Source organism: Hirundo rustica, chromosome 7, assembly GCF_015227805.2.
Source record: "Hirundo rustica isolate bHirRus1 chromosome 7, bHirRus1.pri.v3, whole genome shotgun sequence".
Taxonomy (NCBI): domain Eukaryota; kingdom Metazoa; phylum Chordata; class Aves; order Passeriformes; family Hirundinidae; genus Hirundo; species Hirundo rustica.
In genome coordinates, this window is record NC_053456.1 from 26,286,957 (window position 1) to 26,314,070 (window position 27,114).

Consider the following 27,114-nt stretch of genomic DNA (forward strand, 5'->3'; position numbering starts at 1 on the left):
GCTGGGATGGAAACGCTGTGGGAAGGAAATACTGAAGCTGGAGTGAGACAAGTGAACAGATGTCATACAGCAATAACTTCCACCCCAATTCCCCTGGAAAGGTTTGGATAGAGAGCCCTGACCCAGATCCCATCTAGAAGAAGTCTGAGATGCCAAAGCTTTCACAAACATAATCTGTTAACTCTACCTTAAATCAGTTTATAACAACTGACCACATAGAATTGTTGCTGCTAGCAAGTTGCTTTTATTTTCTCCTACGAAGTTAACAGCCAGACCTTCAGTGTCTGCTGCTGTACTTCCCTACAGTGACTCCTCATCTTAATGCTAATTGAATTAGCAAGTAGCAGAGCAGGGAACTCTGGTTGATGCTTTAGCCTTCCAGGTGCAGCTGCAATTCCATGGAAGTTAGAGCAGCCTCAGGGCTCTTTTTCTCTCTGGCTTAAGGACCAGAGCTCTCAAAACCATAAGTGTGGCTCAGAGGTATAACTTCCCCATAGCTACAACTGCCATACAAATACTATCCTGAGATTTAAAATCCTCTTTACTCCATCTATCCATCATGGTACTCATGTTCAAAGTACATCCAAGAATATGGTCAGCCTCAATATTATGTGTTATAATAGTCTCAGACTTTTTCATTTTAACTTTTAAAGATAGGGCACAAATAAAAAGAAGGGGACAAGGCTGATAGAATAAACAGAAAAGCCAAGTAAATAAAAATGATGTGTTGGTGTTCATGCAGATGAACCTCTTAGGTGATTAAGGAATATAAGTTTGCCTCGGGCAGAGGAGTCTCTACAGTGTCACCTATAAGAGAGTAACACTTTCTAGTACTTAATGCTTCCTGTAAGAGTAAAACCCAAGCAATCAAGCTTTAGACAACTGTGTCATGAGATACCAAGGAGAAAAGCTTAGGCATTCTGTATCTGAGTATACCCTGAAGAGGGCTGAATTATCTTCTATTCCACAAATCAGATTGAGCTGCAAATCAAAACTGCAGTATTTAGGCATAGGTATTATGAAGTCAATGCCATTGTAATGCCTTCCCATCTTCAGCCTTTTGCAAGAGCCCCCTTGTCTGGCTTCCTTAACAGGATCTATATCCAGCAGGACAGCATGTTTCTGGCAGTAATATGCCACTGAAATACTGTGACTTGCATGTGAGTGATTATTTTGAGTCATAGCTCATATCCATCTGTCTCTATGGACCTTCCCCTCCGATATTTCAGATTTTCCCCACCGTGGCTACTCTGCTGGAGACGTGGCCGGGCATCAGTGCCCTCTCCCGGGCAGAGCTGCCCCGCACGAACGCCAAGCCCGGCTTGCCAGAGCTCTGCACAGCAAGCAAGCTTGTTTTGCCTCAGGCACTGGAGCAGTATGATTGTCCATTTGCTGTTGCCCTGACACTTAAAGTAACCTCACCGAGCATTAAAGTGACAGCTGAGCTGCTTGTGAAGGAGTTAGGATATGTTGAAATATAACTAAACAGATTAGAGGTGATGCTCTCTAGGAATAGAGGTCCACACGTCAAGAACTCTGAATCATTAAATGGATGTCATGTAAATTAAGCTTTGTTCTGATTATGAAAAGTTATTTTAGCTACTATATCTAAGCTCAGCCAGTTCAAGTGTGGCTGTATTTCAGCCTCCAAAGGCCCTAAATTCTGGTTGCTAATGTGCTGTCAACTGCACTGTTACAGTGACAGATCGCTAGTGAAGAACAACAAGGAGATGACAAACGAGTCAGTCAATATGCTTCATGATGTTATCTTGTGTTTTCAAGTCCTCTCTAGGAGAATTTTGGCTTTGGAGAATATTGCTTGAACTACTACTTTGTGTATATATACACAAACACATAGTAACACGAGTGCTCCTGGTGTTACAGTCCCCGTGTATCCATAGGGATACAAGAGACAATTTACCTCCTCAAAGAAAGGTGGGAAGATAAATCCGGTCACAACAGGGAGGTGCTCAGATATAAAAGAAATTGCAGCTACAGCATTTCATGATCTGAGTGTCTCTGAAAGCCATGTGTAATTTCCTAAGCAGATGCAGTCAGCCCTTCTAATTTTGCCAGTGATGGAAAAAGGTGCATTATAGTCATCAATAGCACTTTACTTTCCATCTGTGTTTCCTCAAGAATTGTGCAAGGTATCATGATTCGTTCTGACTGCTTAAGCCATGAGCTCCCTCTAGCAGCAAAAAGGATTAATGCAGTTGGTACCTTTGTCTTTAAGGAACAGAGAGCATATATAAGGAAATTTCAGTAAGATGAAGGACGTCTGACCTTTTTCTTATTTTTTGACGAAAAAACCAAAACCAACCAACCAACAACAACAACAACAAAACCCCCATAACACATAGTTATGTGCACATAGCTAACATTGTCACCCTAAGAATGATGGGGGCAAACACACTCACAGGACAGGAAAAGGCAGGCTCTTCGTTTATGTCCTAATCCATGAAATACAGGTACAGACTGTACAAGTCTACTCTGGTTATCAGTTTTCACAGGAGAACAATATAAACTGGCAAGATGATGATTCTGGCCTTGAAGATGTGCTCATTGTTTAGACGAGCCTTGTCACCAGAAAAGAAACAAAAAGAGAAAACAGGATGAACTTTGACAATAAGCATGTGAAGTAATCCTTTAGAGTACCTCAGACCACAATATTCAAGCTGGGCATTCAGGGATTCTCTAGTCTTTCCTTCCATTTTACAGCACATGGGAGCAAAACAGGATTGTTTCAGTGGTGTTAGAGCTCCCCTTTCCCAGGGGTTCCCAAATGGTGTTACTTGAGTTAATCATGTGAGTGAGAAGGGCATCTATGGGCTACGGTTTAAATCTTCCAGAGTGTGTTGTCAAGTTTCCTTTTCCAGACCCAGGGAAAGAAGACATGTAGCCAACATCTTTTCTGGTGGCATTTGGGAGTGGTTTTAGAGGCGACAAGCACAAACATGCTAAAGCCTGTATGTATCTGCTTCACTGACTACAGTATTTCTGTTGTGCCTGGGGCCCAGGAAGCCTCTCTCATTGGCACAGCAATTCTCTCAAAACACATAGAGAACAAAGAATGTCAGAGTGAGGCAAAACTCCTGACAAGATAGGAAAGGTCAAATGAATTTGCTGCTATACACAGTTGCTGGCCAAAACTGCAAGCCAAACTAGTACATGGAAGCAACACCAACCTTTACACCGGTGCTCAGTAGTTTAGAGAGCTCCTTCTCCTATGTTCAGAAGAAAGCCACAACTCTGTAGTCCAGGCAGGCATTGCAGATTTCAATTGTTTGTGACATTCTCAGTGACTCTGTACTAGTGTCTGCTGTCCCGTCTTTGACATCCAAGTCTTATCTTTCACATACATCACATCTTCATCAGTGCTACCAATACCCCAGAAAGATCAAGCACCTAATTAAACTCCCTACAAGGCTTCTGTTTTGAAGAGGCTGTTAATGTAAGAAGAATTTGTCTCAACTGGTCCAGTCTTGCTGGGAAGATCACAGACTCCATTCCATGTTGCAAGTTGCAGGGGAAGCAGCACTGAAAGTCCAGGAACCTCTCCTTCTCCCTTCATACAGTCTGAGATGCTTTAACTTCAGGCACTCATGTTGTGGCCAGAGAGTCCCAGTGACCCCCACACAAAACAGATCCGTTGTGGCTTTTCTTAGGAAAAGAACAGCATCGTGCTGAGCAGGGACACTGCACCCTCTGCCATCCCTCCCTACTGCCAGGGCAGGGGGAAAAGACACAAAGGGTGAAGTGCAGGGAAATCAGCTGATGTGGGAAACCAGGTCAGGCCAGGCTGAGATAACCACATATCTATCAGTGCTGATGCTCCAGAATTGGTGCCTAATAGTGTTGGTAATTGCTTAGTGCTCATCTACATTTAGAACTTTGGCACGGCCTCTCCCTTCATTCAGTGCTACTTTTTCTGATGTCTTACATGCACCACCTCCTGTCTGTGATTGCATGGGCCACCCCACTGCAACCCCTCTCTCTCTCCACCTGTTTGCAGAACAAGGAAACGCATGGATACTGGCTGACAGAAGCTGAAAATGAATTTTTGATGTGAGCTGAAGAAAGCAGAGTCACTAATGATTCACAAACCATCCAGACCCTTCACCCTTCCCAAGAGTTGGACTTTACAATTCACTGAAGACTGTCATTGATTACAGCTGCTAGTGATTTCATTACATTTCTTAAATTTCAATATCTAATTAGAATAAACCCTCTAATTCTTCTAAAATTCTCCAGCTTGAAAACAGCTTAGAGACTACATTCGCTAATCAAAGGTAAAAAAAATCAAATTTCTGACTGTGTAATTATAATGTAGACTTCAGTGACTGCTCGGCACAGAAAGAGGAATACATGGTAAAAGCCATGCTAAATGTTTAAAATTCTTTTAACACACAAGCAAACCACATAACACTTCAGAAAACACTAAGTTTTTAATCACTGCCTTTGTCAAACTGCTGTGCATTCTATGAACAGTTTCTAAGGTTCTTGCCTTACTGAACTGTCACATGAGAATAAGCACTTTGCTTTTCATAGGATGACTGAAAGCAGCTTTCTGCCAAGTTGTTTGTAGCAGTTACTATTAACAAATAATTACATAGGTACACATGTATGTGCACTCTATGAGGCTGCACACACACACACACACACACACACACACACACACACACACAAATCCCAGGGGTTTTGCAGCCTCCAGAAGTATACTTCCTCAAATTGCCATCTCTTGATGTGAACAGAGCACCTGCTGCAGAAAGAACCAGAAACATTTACAAGAACTGCTACTAATGTTTGTTGTCTGAGCAGGGTGCACTTAGCCAACATCCATCTCCTCTCATAACCTAACTGGCATCATCCCTCCCGAAGTCAAGAACTAGGGAATGGATAGCCTGGGAAAGAACATACTCCTGCCAAAGGGTCTGAAGGAGGGCTGGGAAAGTATCCTCTCACTTCCAATGCCACAGAAGTAGCGGGATGACTTAGTGGAGTTCAACCAGATGCCATCACCAAGCTCCCACCTCGGCTTTCTCCTGCAGTGCTGCTCATTAATTCCCCTAGAAACCTTTTGATCTAACATGTAACACCAGAAGAAAAATGGGGCTCACATCTATCTTCTATTTCATCCCTTGTTCTTTCATCTGCTGGATATAGAGATGGTGGCTGTGTCCCCTGCCCACACTCAATAACTCTGCAGCCACTGTTTTCCAAACAGCAGAACCCTCAGCCTGTCTCTTCTGCCTGATTCTGTAGATGACAAAAAATTTTACAGTGCACAGACCTTCCATGGAAAGAGTGGGCTCTAAATTATTATTGTCAGTGATCTACTGCCACTCAAAACATACAAAAATCTGATGAAAGCCAGCAGAAGTAGTTTTGGATGCCCCATTCTCTACTGTCTGACACTCTACTGTCTCTACTGTGCTAATTTTCTACTGTCTGACACTGCTTGGCCCTGTATAAGTGATAATGTTATAAATGTGGATTAGAACATCAAGACATGCATTAGCAATGAGAACCAACCATCACAAAATCAAAAAAATTGCCTGCTTTCCTCATACAATATATTAAAACATCAGTTCACGTAAATATAGATAGAAAATTTAAAATCGAAACTAATTAAAAATTCCAAAAGAATGGTATTTTTGTCCCAGTGCTTTAAGGCATTATGAGCACTCCTTTCAGGCCCAAATTAATCAGCCTATTACCTGTTATGCTATGTAGCAATAGTAAGGTAAATATTTTTTCCCACTGTCTCCCTTCTAATGGAAAACAGGAATTACAGATTTGAGCACAGATTAGTTTATTTCAGCTTCTACTTTTAAAAAATGGAGCTTCAATTTTTGACTGCATCATTGTTTTTAGGCTGCTTTCTCAAGCAACCCATTTAAACTGGGATGTAGTAAAATGACACTAAAAATTAATCTTAACTTAGTATGTGGCCTAAGTAGAGACTTCTTTTCTGGCTTGAGGTGAACAGGAACAAATTTGTGTGTGTGCTGCTGAGAGGGTTTTGGAGGTTTGTGATAGCTTGTGCTCAGGTCCACAATGCCAGCTTGGCTCATGCTCCAGGATTTCAGAACACGTTCTATGGGCTTCTCAAAAGCAAGAGTTTGTTTTGGTGCACATTTTCTAAGTGATACAGACTTTCCTTGACCTTTCTTTAGTATTTTCCACTGCTTCTCTTTCTGACTCAGCTCATTGTCACCTAAAAGACAGCTAAAGTACTTGGTTGTGAAACTGCACTTCTCAAGCAGCCAAAAGTTAACCATTCATTCTAAAACAGCGAAAAGGAACTGGAGTAAGTGATGGTCAAGTAGTCAATAACCTAGTTCAGTTCTTACTCTGAGGGCAGGGATGATAAACTCCGTGCAAAAGACTTTCAGCTTCAGGTATCAGCCTCAGTGAATACTATGCTTCAGCAATGGTAACATCAAAAAATTATTCCCCTGGTTCCTCCAAATCTCAGTACTCACCATATTCTGCCAGTTTTGCCATCTCAGCAGCCTTAAATAATTCCATCTCCAGAAGACTATGTTTTATCTAGACAACCAACTTGACTAACCTTCCTGTAAATCACCTCAGGAATGGGAAAGAAAATTTTTTCTAAGTTAGTAAACAATACCACTTCAACACAGCAGAGACAGCGTGCCACTAGAATGTACTGACAAAAATCCCCTGGAGAAATTAAGTGACAGCAACTAGAAATCTGAAAAAAGCACCCAAATAGGACTGTTACCAGTCTGTAATATTATTAGCACTACTTGATCCTGGATCCTAGGAATCTCTTCAAATAAGCTTAACATATTATCTTTTGTTACCAGACAATGCGAGAGAGAGAAAGAGAGAGAAAAACCAACCATCTTTCACTCCTCAAATATCTCAAAACACTCACCTGTGTAAAATTTTTATATATGCCAGCTGTTGCCTCGGTTTCTGGGTTTAAACAAAACATTCATCATGGACTCTGATCTTTTTATCATCTCACTGGTACGTCAGCAGCAAGACGCTGGATAATGAACACGGAGTATTGCAGGCATCTCAGAGCAGGCAGCATCACTGCCTCACACCACACTATCCTTGGCTCTGATGCCAGTCAAACTGCTCTGGAAATCTTGTCGATCTTTGCAACGTTATGCCCAAAAAGTAGTGCTTCTCTGAGTGCAGAGATGGCTCCAATGTCTCTTCTTTCTGGAAATCCTAGCCATTCAAAATTAAATACAAACCTGGTTTCCCTACTTGAAACTATTTTAACTGCAGTCAGGAACCTACAGTTCATTTCAAAACAGTCATTTCATTGCTAAAATCTCCTGACAACTCTCAAAGAAATGGGAATTCATCAATTCTGAAACACAGAATGAATACAGCATGTGAAGTCTCTCTCAAATGTCTTCTGATAATTATCAAGAATATTCAACTTTTATTATTTGTTAGAAAATATGCAAAATATCATATATTGCCATGAAGTACTTGTGTCTTATGCTCTAAGTAATAACTATTGACTTATTTTAACTTATTCTACATAAGAGATCAGCTAAAACAGACCCTACAATGGATACACAAAGGAATGAACACCAAGTAAAAGCTTGACAAAGCCAACAGAAACCAAAACCACAGACTGGCATTTTACAAAGTGCTTTATTTCCCAGTTCTTTCTGCAATAAACATTTTTGTTTACAAGATCAGAATAAACATCAGTGTACCACCAAAAGTATTAATCTGTAGTTAATCTCTGAAAGATCTTACCTTACTAATGCTAATTATGCTGGCTGACTTTAAGGTACATTTTGTTAGCACCTGTCCCCAGTGAAACGTTTCCATTTTTGCAGTTATTAGCTAATCTCACTAGCGATTTCTCATTTTGCAAAGGAGTTCAGAAGTCTGAAATAAGAGGAATGAAGACACTTTTGTTCATAGATTAAACCAGATGAATAAAAACATTTCACTATGAAAACATCAATCTTTTTACAATTGCAACTGATGAACCCTAGGTCACAGCTCCTGAAGATGCTAAATTTGGTTCCAGTGTAGCCTGCCTTTTTTTTTTTAAAGATAGCAAATTCACTTTGCCTGATCCAAGGAAAAATCACAAATTTAAGGAATACTTCTGCACAAAAGATATTTGGTAGCTATGGAACATGAATAATCATGGATTTTTCCACAACAGCTGGTGGCTAAATGCTAAATGAAGGATTCCTTTCCCTTTTATAATAGTTCAGAGAAAAGAGAATTGCCATATGGCCCTGACATAGCCAGAAAAGCTTACAGCAAATAAACAGTAAGACAATAATCAATAGTGAGTGATATAATTGGAAGAAAATACTTGAAGTCACAATGACAGTGCAATTCTTTCCAAAGCTCATCTAATTCATTACCAAAGAATTCCTTTTCATCCAACTGTTCATAAACAGTTTTATGGACAACTAACAATTCACCATGTTCCCTTCAACAGAGACTCTTCCCTTTATAGTGAAATGTGAAGAGAGAGGATGAAGAGAAAATTAATTTAACTAATGTTAGGAAGCTATCCATCAATTTTATATTCCAGTGGCTCCTTTATAAACCAGGAAGTGTGTCTTGTCCCCTAGTACCCTGTCTAGATACCCTTGGTGTTCAGGTATTTTCCAAAGGTGGTGTAAAAACATACATATAAAACTTATCCTCTAAAGGAAGTTCCCTTCTTATTCAGGAAAACGATCTCTGAATAGCACAGATAATAAATCTCATTCCCAAACTTGGCTTATTCCTTTTCCCAAAGTTAACAGCACTTTCACCAAAGATGTCACTCACCACAAACTTTGCCCTATTTTGAAGCACTGCTAGACAAAACACTGGGAAGATGCTACACCCTTAACACCTGTAAGAACAGCTTTACCAAATGACTCTCCTATGCTCAAATCTATAAAAATATGGCTGGTATTCTCTTCCAGCTGAAATGTAATGGATTAGACATGTTCCTGAGTTAATTCTCCACCTGAGATCTACTCTAGTGAAGAGGTGAATACACTGAACTTGAAAGGCCTAACATGAATATATCCAGAAATGCAATTCCTGATTCAGGCAAGGTACACTACTTCCTTCACACAGAATGAATTCTTAAAAATTAACCTCTGATTACTTAAAAAATTAAAGGCAATAGTGACTTGCAGCAATCAAACAGAAATCAGGATTTTTCCACCGTGACTTGCGTCCAGATGTAAATTTCAATAGTTGAATCAATATGAGGAAAGCTAATTTAATTTATTGCCAATAAAATAGATAAAAATCACCGAGAAACAAAAGCAAATTAAAACAGCACATTCCCTTCCTATTGCCCTCTTTCCTCAGACTCAACTTCACATTTTGAAACCCAACTTCTCTGTGTCCCCTTGTCCAAGGCAGCACAGGACAAACTGGAATATGGGCGTTACACTCAGTCTGTAACAGCTTCTTTCTGTCTCTCCATCGTGGGTCCTCTCCACAGGCTGCAATCCTTCAGCAGAAGCCTGTACTGGCATGGCTCCTCTCCATGGACTGCAGCTCCTTCAGAAAAATCTGCACCTGCTCTGCCATGTGATCCCCTGTGGTCTGCAGGGAAAACACCTGCTCCAGCACCTGAAGCAATTCCTCCCTCTCCTTCTTCTCTGATCGGGGTGCTCAAAGGACTGTTTCACCTTCTTCCTCACTCCCCTCTGCCTTGCAGCATTTTGCCCTTGCTTACAGACCCCTCCACAGAGGTGCCCCATCTCCACCGATGCGCTCGGCCGTGTCCCGTGGCAGGTCCACCGAGAGCTGCCTGGAACCAGCTGTGTCCTGCACGGGGCCGCCCACACCAGGGCACCTCGACTCAATACAGAAGCACAAACTAAAAGCTGAACATCGAGAACTTCCTGGCCGTCTCCTGTGCTCTCTTTCAAGTTGTGCCCAAAGTGTCACTTGTGAGGACGCAGTGGGGCAGGCCCACAGAGTGATCTGGAATCCCAGCAGTAACGCTGTACTGATAACGTGCTGGTACACAAAGTGCAGCCTGGCATCAGCACAGTTCTGCGTTTGCGCTGGCCTGTGTGGAGATGCAGCTGCAGGAGCAGAACCTGCGGCAGCTGCTTCCTCTGAGGACTTCTGGAATGAAGGGGGCAGTGGAGCTCACCCCAGTATTTCCCACTCCTTAAGCAAAGCGCAATATCTTACATTGCAGTCATGTAAGAAATCAAACTCCAGCACAAAAAAGCAAAGAGGAAACCCCAAAACATGGAAAACTGAGGATAGAGAAGTTTTTTAAAATGAGAAATTTGTTTCTGTGCTGCTCTGGGTATGAGAAAGAGGCAACAGGAGAAAGGCAGAAAAGTGGAAAATGAGAACATGTCAAAATTATTTCCCCACTCCCAAAAAGCAATGAGTACAGTGGTAGGAGACACCAAAAAATACGGCTAAGCCAATGAGAGGTCATTTTATGGCTTGTATTATGTACAAAGTTAGACATGCACTAGCACCTGACATGAAAAACCTGTGCACCCACCAAATTATTGTGAGGATATTGATTTTAAACTGGTAAAACCCCCTTTCCACAGATCATCTGTTCTCAGTAGAAGTAAGGTCAGGAAGGTTCCCACTTCCTCCATCTCCTTCCATGTGCAGAACACCTCGGACGTGATAACAGCTTTGTCAACAGCCAAAAACACAGAGTTACCAGACCAGTTTGCATTCAGAAGATAGCTAGTGCACTGAAGATAAAAGCAAAATACATAATTACCATTCTAGCTTTTATTAGATGTGAGATCAGAGCATAAATAGTAACAAATTCAGCAATTAAAAAGTAGTATATAAAAAGATATTTACCATCTAAAGTGAGTAATTTCAGCTATAAGAAATTGCAATCTTCAGCTGAAACTTTGAGAGCTTTCTATCTCCTGCAAGCAGCTTTTTGAAAACTTCTCTTCCTCTTCTGTTCTCTGCTCTGGTCTCTTGACAGTTATCTGGAGTACTCTCAGAGGTAAGTGATCCTGAGAAAACAGCAAATACACAGTGAACTAAGAGATAAAAGTGGAAGACAAGGGGGAAACACCTGCACACTTCAGAGAACTGAAGTGTCCTCTGTAAGAAACAAGATTTCCAATTCTCTCTCACATTTAATTTTAGCTTTGAAAGAAACAGCTATGTGAAAAAGTTAAATTTATGTAACTTAACAGCGACCTGACAAAGCAAAACTGAACCTAGCTCTAGAATAGATTTTTAGGCCCAACTTGCGATTAATTTGCAGAAGCACTGTTAAGCGGTAAGCTGGCAGTGAAGAGAAATTGAGATTTGTTTTCTTCCCACTGCTGACCAGTGTTTGTCAAGAAACACATTTAAGAAGAAGTATTGTGTAAGGGCAATGTTATGTAAAGAGCAAGAATGCCTAGTTTTACCATGATCTTCAGTTGCTTATTCCTTCTATACCAGCTCCCGTTCCTAAATTAAGTACACTTGAGGCTGACTGTTCTAGGTGCTCCCAACTCCCTGAACATTTTCCACCAAGTTTTCATACACAGAGATTTTATCTTCCCTTAAGCTGGAAAGCAGAATTTCAGGAGCCATCCTTCAAGAGATTAATAGGACCAGCTTTGCATCAGGCAGAAACACAAATGCAGCTGTTCTTGGGAGCTGGAATGTTCTTTTTCTGCTCAAGAAGCACTGCAGAAGACAGGGGCATAGCCTCAGAATTTGTCCCTAGCTCAGACTAAGAGCAAATTCACAACAGAAGGCTCTCAGTTCGTGAGACCTGACCATTTTTGACACCACTGACTTCACTACACCAAAGCAAATTCCATGCACAGAGAAAATTCACCATATCTAGAACTGATGTGACAGATGTTAATGAACAAACTGTGGTTTGCAGATACTATTACTGACATGATGTCAAGTGACCAGGTAGATAGATTATGCAAACGAGAAAGTGCCCTCATGTGATGGGATGGGTCTTAACTATGGATTCTGGTGTTATATGCAAGACACTGAACACAGCAGAGATGGAAAACCACCTACAGAGGAAGAAATGTGCCAAACCTTTCAGGCTCTGAGCATGGTGGTTTTGAGGGGTAGTTTGGAAGGCTTCATGTTCTGGATAAAAAGAAAAAAAAAAGTGAAAAGGCTTAGGTTATTAAAGGGTTAGAAGTACACAACATTATTAAGTTAAAGCTTGCTCTGTAAAAAATAAGGAAAAGGACTGAAAGGACTCTGGGTAAAAGCTCTCTGCTGCTTCTTTATAAAACAAATATTCATTTACTTGAAGAAAATGCAGAGAGACAATAAAAAGATCAGGAGGTGCCACTTGCCTGCAGTTTCATTATGACATGCAAAGATGGCAATGTATGAATGAGTATTCATTAAAATTGTGGGACACACTCATAAAAACACTGAGATCTGTCCAAACACTAGGCATCTTGTCGAGCCGACCAGAGAGAGTTTGCAATAATACTAATATTCTGAAAAGGAAGATTTATTTTTATTCTCTATTGGAAAATCCTCTTCCTCCCACCAAAGAAAGTGCATTACATAGAAGTCATGTCATCAAACTTTAATCTCCTCTGTTTAACTCCTGCAGGTCCTCTCATAAGATCTTACACACTTTCATGCTCCCCATGTCCCTTGAAGGCTTGTAGAACTTCTTGTGTGGACAAGCAGAAAGCACAGCTATGTCAGCACACAAAGATAACCACTGTATCCGAGGGATGCTTTCAGGACTAGCACAGAGAACGTTAGTCTGGCACAAGGACACTGGGACTGCACTCCCTCTCACTGTCTGCCAACACACACCTCTGTTTCTGGCTCTCCTACTGCCATTTGATTACCACACCTAATTATGTTTCAAATAGTATCTAGAGACCGTTCTCCAAAGAGCAGAAGTATTCCTATGATCTTTGCTGGAGCCACTGAACTGTCAACGTTTGACCAAGGGAGAGTTGAAATTTTTACAGCATTTTAATGACAGTTTATGCTGTATTGACACTGTCCTGCTATAGAAATCCAAGTACATTAGACAAATGTCCAAATGACAGATCCAATAGTATGGAAGCTTTTGCTCTCTAGTTCCTTCCTAGTGAGGACCCAGAAATCAACTCTTATGAAAGCACTATATTACAAACAGATTTTCATTATAAGCCTTATCAATCCCTATTAGAAAAAAGATCAGGAAGAGCGAGAAATTTAATTTACTTTGAACAGCATGCTCTTGTTTAAACAGGCAGAATGCCATTAACAGAAGCCAGTACATGCCAAATGACCAACTGAGCTGCACTGCAGAGAAGGACGGTTGTAGTAAAAACATGAATTCCAATTATCCACATTAAAAGATCTAATTACATGTGCCCTAAAATATCTGCCATCAGTTAACCACAGATAAGTGCAATTAAAATGGTATTAGAGAACTATGTGCAAACCACTATAGTCATGTTTCCATTTAATTTTAAGGTACATACATCTATACATGTATGTGTATGTATTTTAAAACTATTGCCTATTCAAAAGTAACTTGCATACAGGGCTATCATGTACATGCTTTTTGCAAGGTTTCTTCTATCCATCAGAGGCTAAAAGACTACTGATGAGATTTATTCCCACAGCTCCTATTTTCCCGTCCAGGGAAGACTCCTTAGGACAAGGACACTCAGTACTTGTCCTTGTAAAGCTTTCCATGCTTTTAAAACCACTTCTGTACAAGAACAGGATGGGGTCCTAGCTGACAAACATGTACTAGTAGTTTGAATGATACAGCAGTACTATTAAAGGCATGCACATATACTCCTGTTATTTGCTCTCCCCTCCTACCCTCCTCAAATCATACCTTGGCTGCTGTTGTTGGATAGACCAGCTGGATAGCTTCTGACCTAAGAAATCACCACCACCTGTTTTACACAAGGCTTGTTTCATTCATTAATGAGGTGCATTGTTGCAGGGAGAAGGTAATTGTCACTGATGGGATAGGCTCATCCCATGAAGTCCATTCCAACGAAAGCTTTGTTCAGAAAGGCAAGGCAGGTCAAAGATTATTTTCTCATCAGAGACCCATAAAGAGCAGTAACGTTTCCCAGCACCATCCTCAGCTATATCACACTTTCTATCTCTAATGGAACAGATTCTTCCTACCTAAACATCTGAGAACGTATCTGCTTGAATATGCTTGTGAGAGAAAATTGTACTTTTGCCAACAGACAACAGCTAGAATCGGAATTCAAGTGGTGTGAGAGAGGCCAGCCCTAACAGCTGGCAGATAAACCATCCTTTCCTTCTTGTTTTATCAAATCTTTTCAGTTGCTATGAATGTAAATGGTCTGTGAAACAGGGCTCCTTCATATTCATCCTAGTAATGATGATAAACTCCTAAGCAAGCAAGTAAAAAAACTTAATGAAATTTAAAAGAACACATGTACTTATGATCATGGGGAAGGAGGGGGGAAAACTGATGGGGCAAAGCTCACCAGCATTTACCTGTGCAGTGAACTCAGCAGCTCCTTCAACAGTCCAACAGTGACACACTGAGAATTGGAGGGCCTGAGGGCATGAGATATCTGTGGAAGCCTTAGTAAGTGTGAAGAAAGAGATATTTGGGCAGATACTGAGCTGCAGTCAGTGGGATGAGGAAAGCAGCAGGTGAATCCAGTTGGGAAGAAAAGGTTTGTTTTTCTTGGTAAGAGATAAAGAAAAAGAGTCTACAGCCCTTGGCTGAAGCTCCAAGAGGAGTTTCTCCTTCATATTAGAAGCTAAGAATGGGCACCTCAGACTATGTGGAGTCATTTTTCTAACTGTGGTGCTCACAAAAACTCAAGCAGCTTTTCTGTTTTTAAGAGCAGGGCAGGCTTCCCTTTACTTCCACATCTTTAAATTCCTACCATGAACTCACACTATCCACTACTGGCATAGAGAGGACTATGGATAGACTCAGGAACTGCACTGAGCCTTTGGGCTCTCATCCCCAAAGCCCCCCAAGCACAGCCCCCATCAGCCCTCCCAGCAGGATCCTTGCTGTTCAGCAAATTCTTCCATCTGGTCTCCCTGGAGCTGTCCTACTTGTTCTCCACCATCCCTAAAATCCACTGCCCTGAAAGAGCTCTTGCATTTCTCCTCATGAGCCCCCATAGCCACAAAATAGAACATTGCTTTAAAAGACCAAGTAGTTTACATTTGAATAAGAATATTATACATTAAGTTGCTATAGAAAAAATATACACATACCTATACAGACATTTGTGCCTCTATATTTTGTAGAAACTGCAATAATTTTGTACCACAAAATGCACTCATTACCAGTACTGGTTTCCATCCAAGAGGCCTCTAGCCTTGAAGGAGAGCTATGGATGTGTACCTTTTTACACCTTCTCCACATTTCACCAAAAGGTTATTTTTGCATGCACATACAGAAGAACATCTCCTCTTGTAAAGTAACTAATCACTCTTACAGACAACCAACAACAAGGATTACTGGAAAATAAATCAGTTGTTCATTTACAGTACTGTTGAAAGTCAGGAATTCTAGGTTTGCAAAGTAAGTGCTTGCACACAACAACCACAAGAAAACAAAGTAAGCATCAGAAAAACATCTACAATTCCAAAGTAACAACCACACTAAATATGAGAGGCTCCAAAAAACTGGAGATTTTTTTAATGCACTTGCATGATAAAATACTGGCTCTTATTTAATAAGAGCATGATCCTGTTAGAAAATTCTAACGGGAGCTAACCCATAAACATTACCTTTAAACAAACAGTGTTTGCAATGTTAGTTAACCTTAGAGAAGTTTATGTACGTTAAGACTAAGATATGGCACCTACCAGATTTTGCACATAAAGGCATTTGGAACACAAGTTCAGCGTAAGGGTTACAAAAGTTTTAGCTTTAAATACTCAAAAGAAAATGAAAAAAAAAATTTTGAATAACCGTTGTTTGGAAGATGTTTGTGAATACTTGAATGTAAGGTAAAGGATCAATTTTAAAATGTTAATATTTTGGTTCATATAATATTCACAACACTTTTTCTCTACAGAAATGAACTAATTATTTTCCTTGGAGTCTTCATTTGTTTGTTTTCAAGTCTGAAAAAAGTCCTCACACTGAATTCTTCCACAGCATGCAGAACCCGCCCCCCCATTTTTTGATCAAGCTCTCAACTGCTTAGTAGGAACTAATAACAGAAAGGCTTCTATTGCTGTATACAAACTACTCTGAATGTTGCTCTAGGAATTCAACATCTGAGGCAAACAATGCAATTGCTTAACTTGACATCTATGTTGGCACCAGTTTCATTTCATTTACAGCTTTAAACTGATTCCAAGTACTTTGTAGGTGTGATTTTTTTTCTTAAGGAAACATCTGCCACACAGTGCTTGTCACTTACTATGGCTTTAACTCAAATATTACTAAACAGTAATTTTTATCACATTCAATTTTCTAAAGATTCCTGATAATTATTTTAATTGTGTGGACCACATAAGTCTTAGAATTTGTCACTTTTGAAAAAGATGAGTTTGTTTTCTGAACGTTGAGGTGAAAGCACACTTGAACATATTGCTTTGATTACTTCCTTTGTTTTCTTGGGCTTCTCTTTGTTAGGAACGTATCTACAAGCCCTACATCACAAACAGCAGCAGGCTAAATCACATTTGTCTGAGCTGATAGCTTTAAGTGCACACAGCAAGAGGTAGATAAGCTGAAATGGCAGCATCAATCATTTTCCATGAGAAAGACTCCTGTGTTTAGCTGTTATGACCAACTGCAAATACAGTAGCACTGCAAAGGAAGGCTGCATGCATCAATAAACCCCATTAGAAAGGCAGAACTTAAGTTGAAAGACGTCAAAGTTAAAAACATTCACTGTTACAATTCACACACTTTTCTTCATAATACAACTTTACGTTCACCTGGCAGCCTCACCTTTCTCCTCTCCTTGATCTTCACACCATGAACATTATGATCAGGTCAAAGCTGCATTTTCTTAAGCATCCATGTCCTTTATCACTTAGAAGTTCAGCATCCTGGACCTTCCTTTTGTCACAAAACCATTGCCATATTGATCACTTTGCTGTTGGATTCTATGATCTTGGAGCTGACAGATTCTACGGTCTCTGTAGTGCAATCACAATCAAGAGTCTCAAGGGGAAAATGCAAACCCAGCATTGTGATCCACATTCTAAAGCTAAGGAATTAAATTGTGGAAGACCTTCAGAAACAATGAACAAAATGGGCTATTTGGATAGAATCCAAATTACTCAAAACTTGAAACAGAAGAGAGGTGGTGTTCCACAGGGCAACTGAATGACATGGAGTTGGCAGTGAGCCACATCAGTCAAACCAAAACAGCTTTCTGTCAGAACTGCTCTAAAATATGCTTAGTCTGAATGTCACAATACAATTAAAAAAGAATGGCAGTACTTTGAGAGCACCTGCCTTTCCTTCCAAGACATTTAGAGTCCTCCAATTTGAAAAATCCTTCCAGGCTTCACAGGTGAAGGTGAAGAACTATGGTGAGGAACTGTGGCAGTCTCTGATTTTATCTGTCTCCATAGACAATGCTTTTTCTCTTGGTTCTTGTTTAACTCGGCTCACACAGGTAACAACACCCTCTGTGTTTTCTTCAGCTTAAAAACAAAACAAAAATCAAACACTGAAGTTCAAACTCCATTGATAATGCTTCAGCCCCAATAACTGTGCATTTAAAAGAACAAAAAAGTTAGGAACTCAAGCTAATAGTTAAGGCATATATGAAGTTTACTACTTTTTAGCTTGACAGACAGTTAGTCACCTACCGTGCTCTAAAACATCGCAAGTTGATGTGAACTTACTGCAGTAAGGCTCCCCTTGAGTAACAATATTTAAACAAATTTATAAAAAAATAGAATGTTTGGAGTTATAAAATCACTTTCACACAAAACATCTTTCCTCTTTCCCGTGGAAAAATAAACTAATTAGAATTGGCTGGAAGAAGTCGGTCTTGGAGTTCCCCACTATCAACACATTTGCTTCCTTTCTTCAAGACACAAAGAACAAAATCCAGTGCATTTTCTCTATTCACATATTATTGAGAAAACTGCAACTTACTAAGTTCTGGCTGGCTGCCCACAATCTGTACTGGAATAGTCTGTACATCTCCCAAGAGAATCTGATGCACTCCTCCTTCCAGGCTTCTGGAGTCATCCACTCCTTCAGCTGGTACCAGCTGGCCCATGGCAAGCAGACTGTGATCAGAGGCAGGCAGAGCCCCAAAGGAAGGTGCAGCAGCACTGTCCTGTGTTGGGCCAGCTCCTGCCTGCAGACTGTGCCCCTGGCTCAGTGCTAGAGAATGGCTGCTCACTGCACTCCCCAGGGAATCCAGGAGACTTGCAGGGCTGGGAGGGGAATGGTTGTTTACAGCTAGCAGGGCTGTTGATCCGCTGGTTGAGGTAAATGCTGACTGCAGCTGTAATCCCTGTAAAAGAGAAGGCAGAAGTACCAACATAGCAGTATTTACAGTAGAAAGAGTTTACATTTAACAGTATGTATTGCCTAGATAGCTTCTGACTTCCTACTCATTAACTCTTCTGAACATTCAATCCAGCAACTCTAGACTCAAAATGTACTTGAAAACAATCAGGACAATGGAATCCAGCAGCACTTAGAAGACTGCTTATGACCATGAAGCTCTAATTTTGGATTGATATTCAGTTTCAGATCATTCCCCAGCACTGCCCATTCCCACAAGAGGGGTGTACTACAAGCTAACAGACTGCTTTAAATAAAATGATGTGAGGTGGAGCCAGGCTGTCCTCAGAAAGAGAGGAAACAGCAAGTAGAACAGGATCTTACTTCAGATTGTATTTCTAGGGAAAAGATCATGCATTTTGTTGGGGTTCAGGAAATATGAAGGTAGATTTTCATAGCAGTTAAGGAAGGAGGATAAGAGAGCCAGCTTTGAAGGGAGATGAGCTTTAGAAGAAGCTCTTTTAGCATGACATTCTTATCCCTCCCTCTTCAGCCATTCAACCTGCAAGTTTACAGCCCTGAGCTAAGAGCACTTTCAGGATTTTAACATATTTTCTTAGGAGGCTGGAGAAGATTTAAAAGGAATAAACAAGCCTGTCTTATCTCCCTGCAGTTTTGCAGCAATTTCATTATGAAGTGACTGGACCACATGAAAAACGAATAGGTACTTGGTTTGAGGTGGAAATCCACTGCCTCCATCCTCTTGGTTTTGCCTTCACAAGAGACCCTAACTTCAAAGTGTCAAAGGATGGCAGTGGGATCCCCTGCACCACAGCTATATGCTAAATGTGACGTGCAAGAGCAACCAATGTAAGAGCTGACAGCTACTTCAAAGTCCGTGTTACCCAGCTACATTTGGGATCAGCTGAGAGGGAACTTGCTGCTCTCAGCTCACCTTCAGCACATCCAGCACAGCATGTTTGATGTTCTGTAAGACTTGACCGTACCTGAAGTTGTGCAAATATCTTGGGCTGAAGTGAAGAGAGTGAAGACAACAGCTGAGCTGTTTCTGGTATCAAGGACTCCCCGCTCTGGTTGGATTCTGCTTTGGTGATGACTGACTCCACTCCTGAGCTCCCTATGGTGCCAAAGTGAGGAAGCAGACAGTTATGACAAATCTCTTCTTTCTGTTTAATAAAAGCCTCCCCTGTGAACCAAACAAACTCCCTTCAATCTCAATACAGATATACAGAAGACATATACACACATACATATATGCTGTTCTCTTTGCAGAACTTGGATGCTAAAGAAAGAAGACTGGGTATGACAAAAAGACAATTCTGCAGGAAGGTTGTATGTATCTGTACAGAGCAAAAACAAGAGGCACCAATAAATCTGTTCCTGAGAGCAAAGTAATTGCACCCTACACTGTGCTTTGAATTAATTTTAACATAAAAGCTGAAACATCTCTAGGAAAGCAATAAATAATTTGACAATCTCTATACCTCAGTAAGGGCTTAAAAACACACAGGTATCAAAAGAAAGGGTTGTCTTTCAAAATAAAAATCTACACAGGAAATTTTCTATGTCTCACCACTCCCACTCCATCTTTGTGAAATCAGCATAACTTCTATGCAGTATCATCCAATTATCTGGAGGTTTTTCAGCCTACAGATTATATCATATCCTCAAAATTCTTATTTAGTGCAAGAATGATGGACTTCATTTCCTGAAGTTTTGTGAAAACTGAGATTTGTTTATAACAATTGCTACAAGAAAACTTCTCATGACATCATTCCATTTCCTGTTTGATCCACCCTGAACATTTTGGTTAAGCTTTATGCAGACACAAGCAGACACTGCTCAGCTTCTTATTTCTCAGTTCCACTGTTACAGAAGTAGAAGAAGTTGCCCCGTGAATGCAGATTAGTCTGGTGAATGCAAAAAACTGAGAATGGTCAACTGCAAAACATTTTCTATCAGAAAATCACAGGAAAAGTTTCCAGCAATCTGAGTGGAGGTAGATTTTTCAACATACATAATGATCTGCAGACTCTTAACTATCGTAACTGACCAGAAGCTACATACAAATCTATAAATCTTCTTGAACACAAGTACTTCAAATATTTAGACTCTTTTGAATAATTTACAGAGATCCCATATGCGTACGTGAATGTTCACATGCAGGAACAGAGTTCTCTCCCTGGGTTGTATTCCACAGCAACACCCCTGGGAAAAAAGATAATAGTTCAACTCCTCCCCTACTCACTACAAAGAAAGTTGTATCACACGGAGATACAGAGTTCTGCACAAACAAGTTCTGTTACTGACTGCTTTCTTAAATGTACAGTTGTCTCCATTTGGCACAAGTTGAAATTAAAAAAAAAAAGTATACAAGGAGTAGTCTGAAAAGTCTGTTTTCCCTTGCTACCACTTCACAAACATTATTGAAAGCTCATTTTTAGGAAGTCAGGCTTCTTTTTTGTAATACAATTATAAAGGTGTTGGAAGGTGTACAAACACATACCCACACATGTAAGGGGAGACGAGACATGCTGCAATTAGAGTTTTTGCTTATATTCACTGAGCTGATTCACATGTAGAGAAAAACTAAACAAATCCCATACTTTTGCTTCCTGTAAAATTCAGTATGTCGCTGGGTGGATTTTTACACATTTGATAGGCTACTTTGTCTTAGAAAATCATCCGTGTAAAACAAAGCAAGCAAGAATTGGTCTCTTTCTGAATGTTCTCCAACACTTCATATAAAAGTCATCCCTGCTGAGTTCTAGCACAGCTGTCGAAGGCACAACTATCCTGTGTCTCTCCACAAAAACACAGAAATGGCAATATTAGTGCAGAGATGCAAGCTTAAGTGCAGTCAGTCTGTTCACACTGCAAATTTCTTTTTTTTCCTAAAAAACAAGACTTCCTTAAAAAAGAGGGACACTGTTCAAGCTGGGTCTAAAAATTTACCTCTTGTTCTCTCACAGCTGTAAACACTGGAATTCTTCCCTAAAAGCACCAAGCATACATAATGCTCTGCAGTTCAAATCAATCCATTTCAGCAACAGCCAAAACAAGTTAAAAAAATCCCCAATGAAACAGAGCCCAACCTTTGCCCTTTTTTAACAGTTTAACACTGTGTACATGGAACTGCTTCACATAAATCAGGTTCACCAAGTCGCTGAGGAGAACTCATGCAGTGAGCCAAACCTCTGGGGGTTTATATTTCCTGCTACAATGAACATGAAATTGGCCCACGTCACACCCTGACCTAAGGGGAAAGGGACACACAAACACATCAGGACTTCTTCAGGCAAGAAACACAGGATAACTGTTGACACTAGTAAATCCTGAACATGACAACTGTGACAGTGCCCCTTTGGCCCCCGTAGACTTCTCTATCAGCTGTCTAGAACAAAATGCACCCACCACCATGGTTCAGTTAAATGGGGAAACCAGCTGGCTCTGCTACTGAGATTAAAAACATCTGCAGAGTCTGCAGCACGATCTTAATGTGTGCAAGCAATTAGGCTCTTGCACCTCACTTCAATCATATCCCTGCTAAAAGCCAGGGATAGTTCTGGTGAGTTTCACATCAAACTTATTAAACGGAGGATGGGGAAAGCATCTACAAACATGAGGAAAAGCTCTTTTGGTGTCACAGTAGACACAATATTCTTGAAACAAGGGTGGGAAGGGCAGAATAATCTAATTTTAAATTTATACCAGCGACCATAATCCAACAGAACATCTCAGCCTATGTGTAATTTTAACTATGTGGTCAGCAAGTAGAACTAGTTACAAACACTTGTATTTTGTCTTAGTACATGTTTTGAAGTTGAAGTAATAGTAGTAGGAACCCACTTTCAATGAAGCAAAACCAGCACAACATCTTCAAAAAAACAAGTCCTTGAACAAAGAATGCATGAAAGTAAGTTTATATACAAATCTACCATATCTATACTCCAGTTTTGCAACAGACTGGAAAGAAGTTTAACACTTTGTGGCTCAACAATCACTAGGAAGAGATGATACTTGGGTACCACATTAATAAAGAATTTACATCACAAAGAATTGAAGAAACACATATCTCAGGCCTGCTGCTACTTAACAGCCATGTTTCTATTTCTAAGCAACAAGGAAAAATGGAAAAGATTGCTCTCAATTCCAACAACAGGAACACAGTATTTGTTGTTCAGTGCCTGATCCTAGCACTGGAACTCATCAGGCCAATGACTTCTGAGGAGCAGGAGTCTCAATGTGTATTGAAGTCCCTTTCAGCGAGACATTTAAACATATGTGAAGCACAAACCACCTGGAGACTCCAGTACCCTACTGGATCCCGAGTACTGTGTCCCCTGACAGACATTTCTGCCCAGTAGTCACTTAATACTCTCTAAACAGGTATTATTAGCACCTTCATCCAAGGCAAAATGTTCTTTCCAGGCAACCATCCCATTAAAATTTTTGTTTGCTTGAAGATGCTAAATAAAAGCCAAATTTATAATTTTAATACTTCTGCCAACAACATCATGACCACACATATTTTTTCCATACATGCAGTCAAACAGAAAAAAAAGTAAACCAAAATAGTTATAGCAAAATAATGTTTCTAAGTTCACCTGAGTGACAGGACATGAATGCAACCTCCCGGGAAGGAAACAGAACTTCTTTGATATAGCTAATAAAACATATTTGGAGACAGACAGGTTATACATGCAGTCCTACCATCTGAAGGTGGTGAGGCAAACGCAACAGTCACTGTTTCTGTGAGGACATTCCCACTGTCTGTGGTCCATTGCAGCTGAAAGGAAAAAGAACTCAGTTCTCAGAAAGGATGCAAGCTTGTCTACAGGAACACAGGCTCAGTATGGGACTGATAAGAAAACAGTGTCTAAAACTACATTTCTTACTTTTTTAAAATTACGTATTTTAGGACCTCTTGATTCAACAAAAAAAGTACTGTAAAAGATTTTTAAACATGCACTGTGTATCAGGAAGGTTATCTGCTTTATCTGCTGATGACAGTTTAATGACTTTAAAACAGAAAACAGTCAAACCATTTGGCTAACTAACAAGCACAGTCACCCACCTGGGCTACACCAGCATAGGGACAGGGAAAAGACTGATGACACAGCATGATTTAATAATGCTGCTTGTCAAAGCTGATTTTATATCAGCTATTTCTTAGCAGTTAATCATAACTGGGAAAACTAGGATCACTGTGTACCCTTTATTACTCAATACATGGAAGAAAATTAAGGAACAAGATTCAAGAGTTACTGAGCATCTGGAAGATTCAACTCCAAGCTCATTGCATTTACTATGAAGTGCATTTATCACTATTTACACATTCAAAATGTTTACCAAGTCCTAATTTAGACCACCTGAGACACACTTCATCCCCATTTTTTAGCTACTGAAAAGTAGCAGTAACTTCTTCAAAACACAGACAGCAACAAAGCCATGAATAAAATTTTACACCACATGTCAGTTTTTCTACTCCAATGGCTTCCAGTTCATGCAGTCATCAACAAGTGCTAATACTGTAATTTGTCAACCAACTAGCAATCTAATGCTGACAAGATAAACACTGAATAAGGTCAGAAGATTTTATTCACATTTAATCCAAGCTTGCTCAGCCAGAGATTCCACTGAAAATATTGCTGCTGGAAATATAAAGTCACAGAGAATTTTGGATGAAATACAGCTAAGTGGTGAAAATTAAGATTTCCAGTATTTAACTCCAAAATCAAAAAGATACAAAAAGGCCAACATACCGTTGCTGGGATACTGTCTGAATTATACACCATCTCTCCATTCCTTAGGGACTTCTGCACTTCATGAATGTGGTTCTTGATGTCATTCACAGTGGGGAAGAAGGACAGGTTATGTCTTTCTGGCACTTCATCAGGCGTGAACAATTCCCTTTCCACATACTTTCTGTCATATGTTAAAGGACATTTATTACCATACTTAAATATATTCCACTATTTCCACTGTTAAGAGACACTGCTACCTTCTCCCTCCCCTTGTTGCAATGGCAAGACAAAAGCAAGCTAGATGATCCTCTGAGCCAGCTCTTTGCGCATCTGCTACAGAGTTTGGAATTTAAAACCCCCATTTATTCAAGTAACTTTAAAGAGTACAGCAGCTCTTAGTGGCTATCTACAATGACATCAAAGATATCAAAAGCTGAGAAAAACAGACTCATGACATCTGGGAATTAGATTCAGTAATGCACCAGCACTGCCCTTTAGCTGCAAACCAAATTAATCAAATACAAAAGTAGATATAGCACTACAGACTGAGAGCACTGCAGACAGTTCTGTACCTCAGTTGCTTCCTCACTGCATAGACCTGCTCTATTCCCTGAGACACCAGCTCTCGGATCTTGTCTGCCACTTGAGGATGAAGTCGAGAAGGCAGAGTACTGTTCTCATCTCTGATGACTTCCTCCTCCTCCTCAGGAGAAGACACAGAAAGATGGGATGGTGAAGGAGGGAGGCAGGAAGCTTCCATTTCATGATATTGGTGGGCTTGCTGAGTAGGTAACTGTACATACCACCTAGCAAGAAAGAGAGAGTTCATACACACAATTCTCAAACAAAGGCAAAAAATTAGTGTCTTGGGGGAACAGCCTGAGAACTATCAACAACCTAGTCAGCGTGACAAGTTTTTACAGCCCCTGAGCAAGAAGCTGTCTTTCAAAACTCAGGGCCCTCTCACACCTTTCAATGCAAAATGAACTAGATCAAACCCAAAACAATACAACTATGTCTATTGATACCCTGCACGGAAACCCTGCAAGTTCTATAGCTTAGTGCTTAACACATTTACCAAATTAATACTTCAGTGTCATAGAAGTCTTACTGACTTTGGATTTTTGGAATTGTTAATTTTTTACTATTAATAAGTGACTAGGTAAAAAAACAAAACAAAACAACCCAATTAAAATACTGCTCTTTTCTGCTTCATTTGTGAAAATAAAGAAAAAAGTGGAAGTTTCACCTGAGGACACCACCAGCATCTATCAAGTTCTTCTTCAGCATGTTGAATGCTTTCTCCTGCTCCATTCTTATGATTTTCTTGTCAATTTTAGGGTCAGTAGGAACCCCGTATTCTGGAAACTTTTGAACCTTTTTAATATAGATCCTTCCAAGGAGGAATAAAAAAAATTCTCCATCAGTATACTTCGTCCTTGGGAAGGGAAAGGCAAAAATCCCACTTATTTCATATCAGGCAGTATAAAAAAAGTTCAATTAGAGAGCGTGAGGAGTCTGAAAGAACTGTAAAATTCTTAAGGATACATTAATACATATGGATGCAGACAGACACACTTCTGTTCTGAGCTGGAAGCCACTCAGCCAGAGTGATTTTACTCCTCAGCAAAAGCCCTTGTCCCTCAGTATAGTAAATGCACTAACACCAATTGTGAACTGGCTGCAGTTCACCCAGCTGTGCAGAATAGAGCACATACAGACCTAGCTGCAACTATTCATCAAACACACTCTTAGCTCAGTAAAAAACTGAACAAGCACCCAGGAGAATGCTCAAGGGTGAGGAAAAAACCCATAGCATTGAAGAAGGAGAAAATCCCCAGTGACAGGAAGAACTGTAACTCCTCCAGCACACAGGACAGGGCTAAACTAGGATGTCTGATATCAGTGCAATTAAAAGCCTGAAGAAGAAACAACAAATAAGATGAGTTTTAGCAGAAATAGTCACTAAAGTACACCGCAATAGTTTGTGAATGCTCAGGTAGATAATGAATCCCACTTGTATTTCACAGTGCTACTTTGCATTCAGGGAACCTATCAAGTTTCAGCCTCATTCAGTCAAACAGGGCAGTATCTCCTCCTTACCCTAAATGAGTATCAACCTCAACTTATCAAGGAGATAAAGCTAAGAGCTACACTATCAGCTACCACCCCAAACCAGTGCTCTGTCATGGCTCACAGAAAATGCTTCCTTAGGATGCTCAGTCACTCTCACAGCTTTACAGATAATTCTTACCTTGCTGGACAAGTGGCTTTGTACAGCTGGCCAGAGGTGCTTTCCTGCTCACCAGCTTTTTTGGGCTGAAATCCTTTCCTCCTTGGCCCATATTGGCACTCCATTACAATGGCTCTGCTTCCTGGAAACAGAAAGTAATGCGCTCTGTTCAAGCAATCACTGAACTCATTACAGTAAAATACTAACTACAGAAGAGACAAGAGTTCTGAAGCAGTTATTTCTGTTTGCTGCCAGACTCTTCAGAAGGCAGAACCTTCAGATACAGCAAGCAAATACAATGCAAATGCTTCTCTCCCAGCATCTAAGAACTCAGAGCACTTTAAACCATTTCTCAAACATAATTATAACACCTCACAGCACTCCTCAACATATGTGAAGGCAAAATATTGGACTTTGCCCTGGTGAGCATCAATACTTCACAAGATGACAAGTCTTTCAAGCAACCAAAGGAGCACAATACTGGTAATAAACATAAAAAGCAGAACCCCCAAAACAACAGAGAAAATCTCCAGCTGAAATCAAAGGTGTGATGGTTTTGGCTGGGATAGAGTTAACATTCTTCCCAGTAGCCTGTGTGGGGCTGTGTTTTGGATTTGTGCTGGAACCAGTGCTGATAACCCAGGGATGTTTAGTTACTGCAGAGAAGGGCTTACACAGAGTCAAGGTCTTTTCTG

General features: G+C 40.3%; 1 protein-coding gene across 8 annotated transcripts in view; it reads right to left on the reverse strand.

Moving 5' to 3' along the window:
- Positions 1-7,631: 7,631 nt before the first annotated feature.
- CARF (calcium responsive transcription factor) overlaps positions 7,632-27,114 on the reverse strand; it is a 34,778-nt gene continuing 15,295 nt past the window's right edge. For 6 of the 8 annotated variants that reach the window (XM_040069838.2, XM_040069834.2, XM_040069836.2 and 3 more), the window contains 12 exons: positions 26,441-26,561; positions 25,436-25,579; positions 24,759-24,992; positions 24,205-24,367; positions 23,153-23,228; positions 20,588-20,647; positions 19,426-19,556; positions 18,059-18,425; positions 16,895-17,598; positions 12,034-12,087; positions 10,828-10,991; positions 7,632-10,712 (listed from right to left, as the gene is read on the reverse strand). In XM_040069838.2, the coding sequence (XP_039925772.1) occupies positions 17,480-17,598; positions 18,059-18,425; positions 19,426-19,556; positions 20,588-20,647; positions 23,153-23,228; positions 24,205-24,367; positions 24,759-24,992; positions 25,436-25,579; positions 26,441-26,561 (1,415 nt within the window). In that variant the 3' untranslated portion in view covers positions 7,632-10,712; positions 10,828-10,991; positions 12,034-12,087; positions 16,895-17,479. The remainder of the gene's footprint in view (positions 10,713-10,827; positions 10,992-12,033; positions 12,088-16,894; positions 17,599-18,058; positions 18,426-19,425; positions 19,557-20,587; positions 20,648-23,152; positions 23,229-24,204; positions 24,368-24,758; positions 24,993-25,435; positions 25,580-26,440; positions 26,562-27,114) is intronic. The other 2 variants (XM_040069839.2, XM_040069837.2) reach the window with 2 other exon arrangements.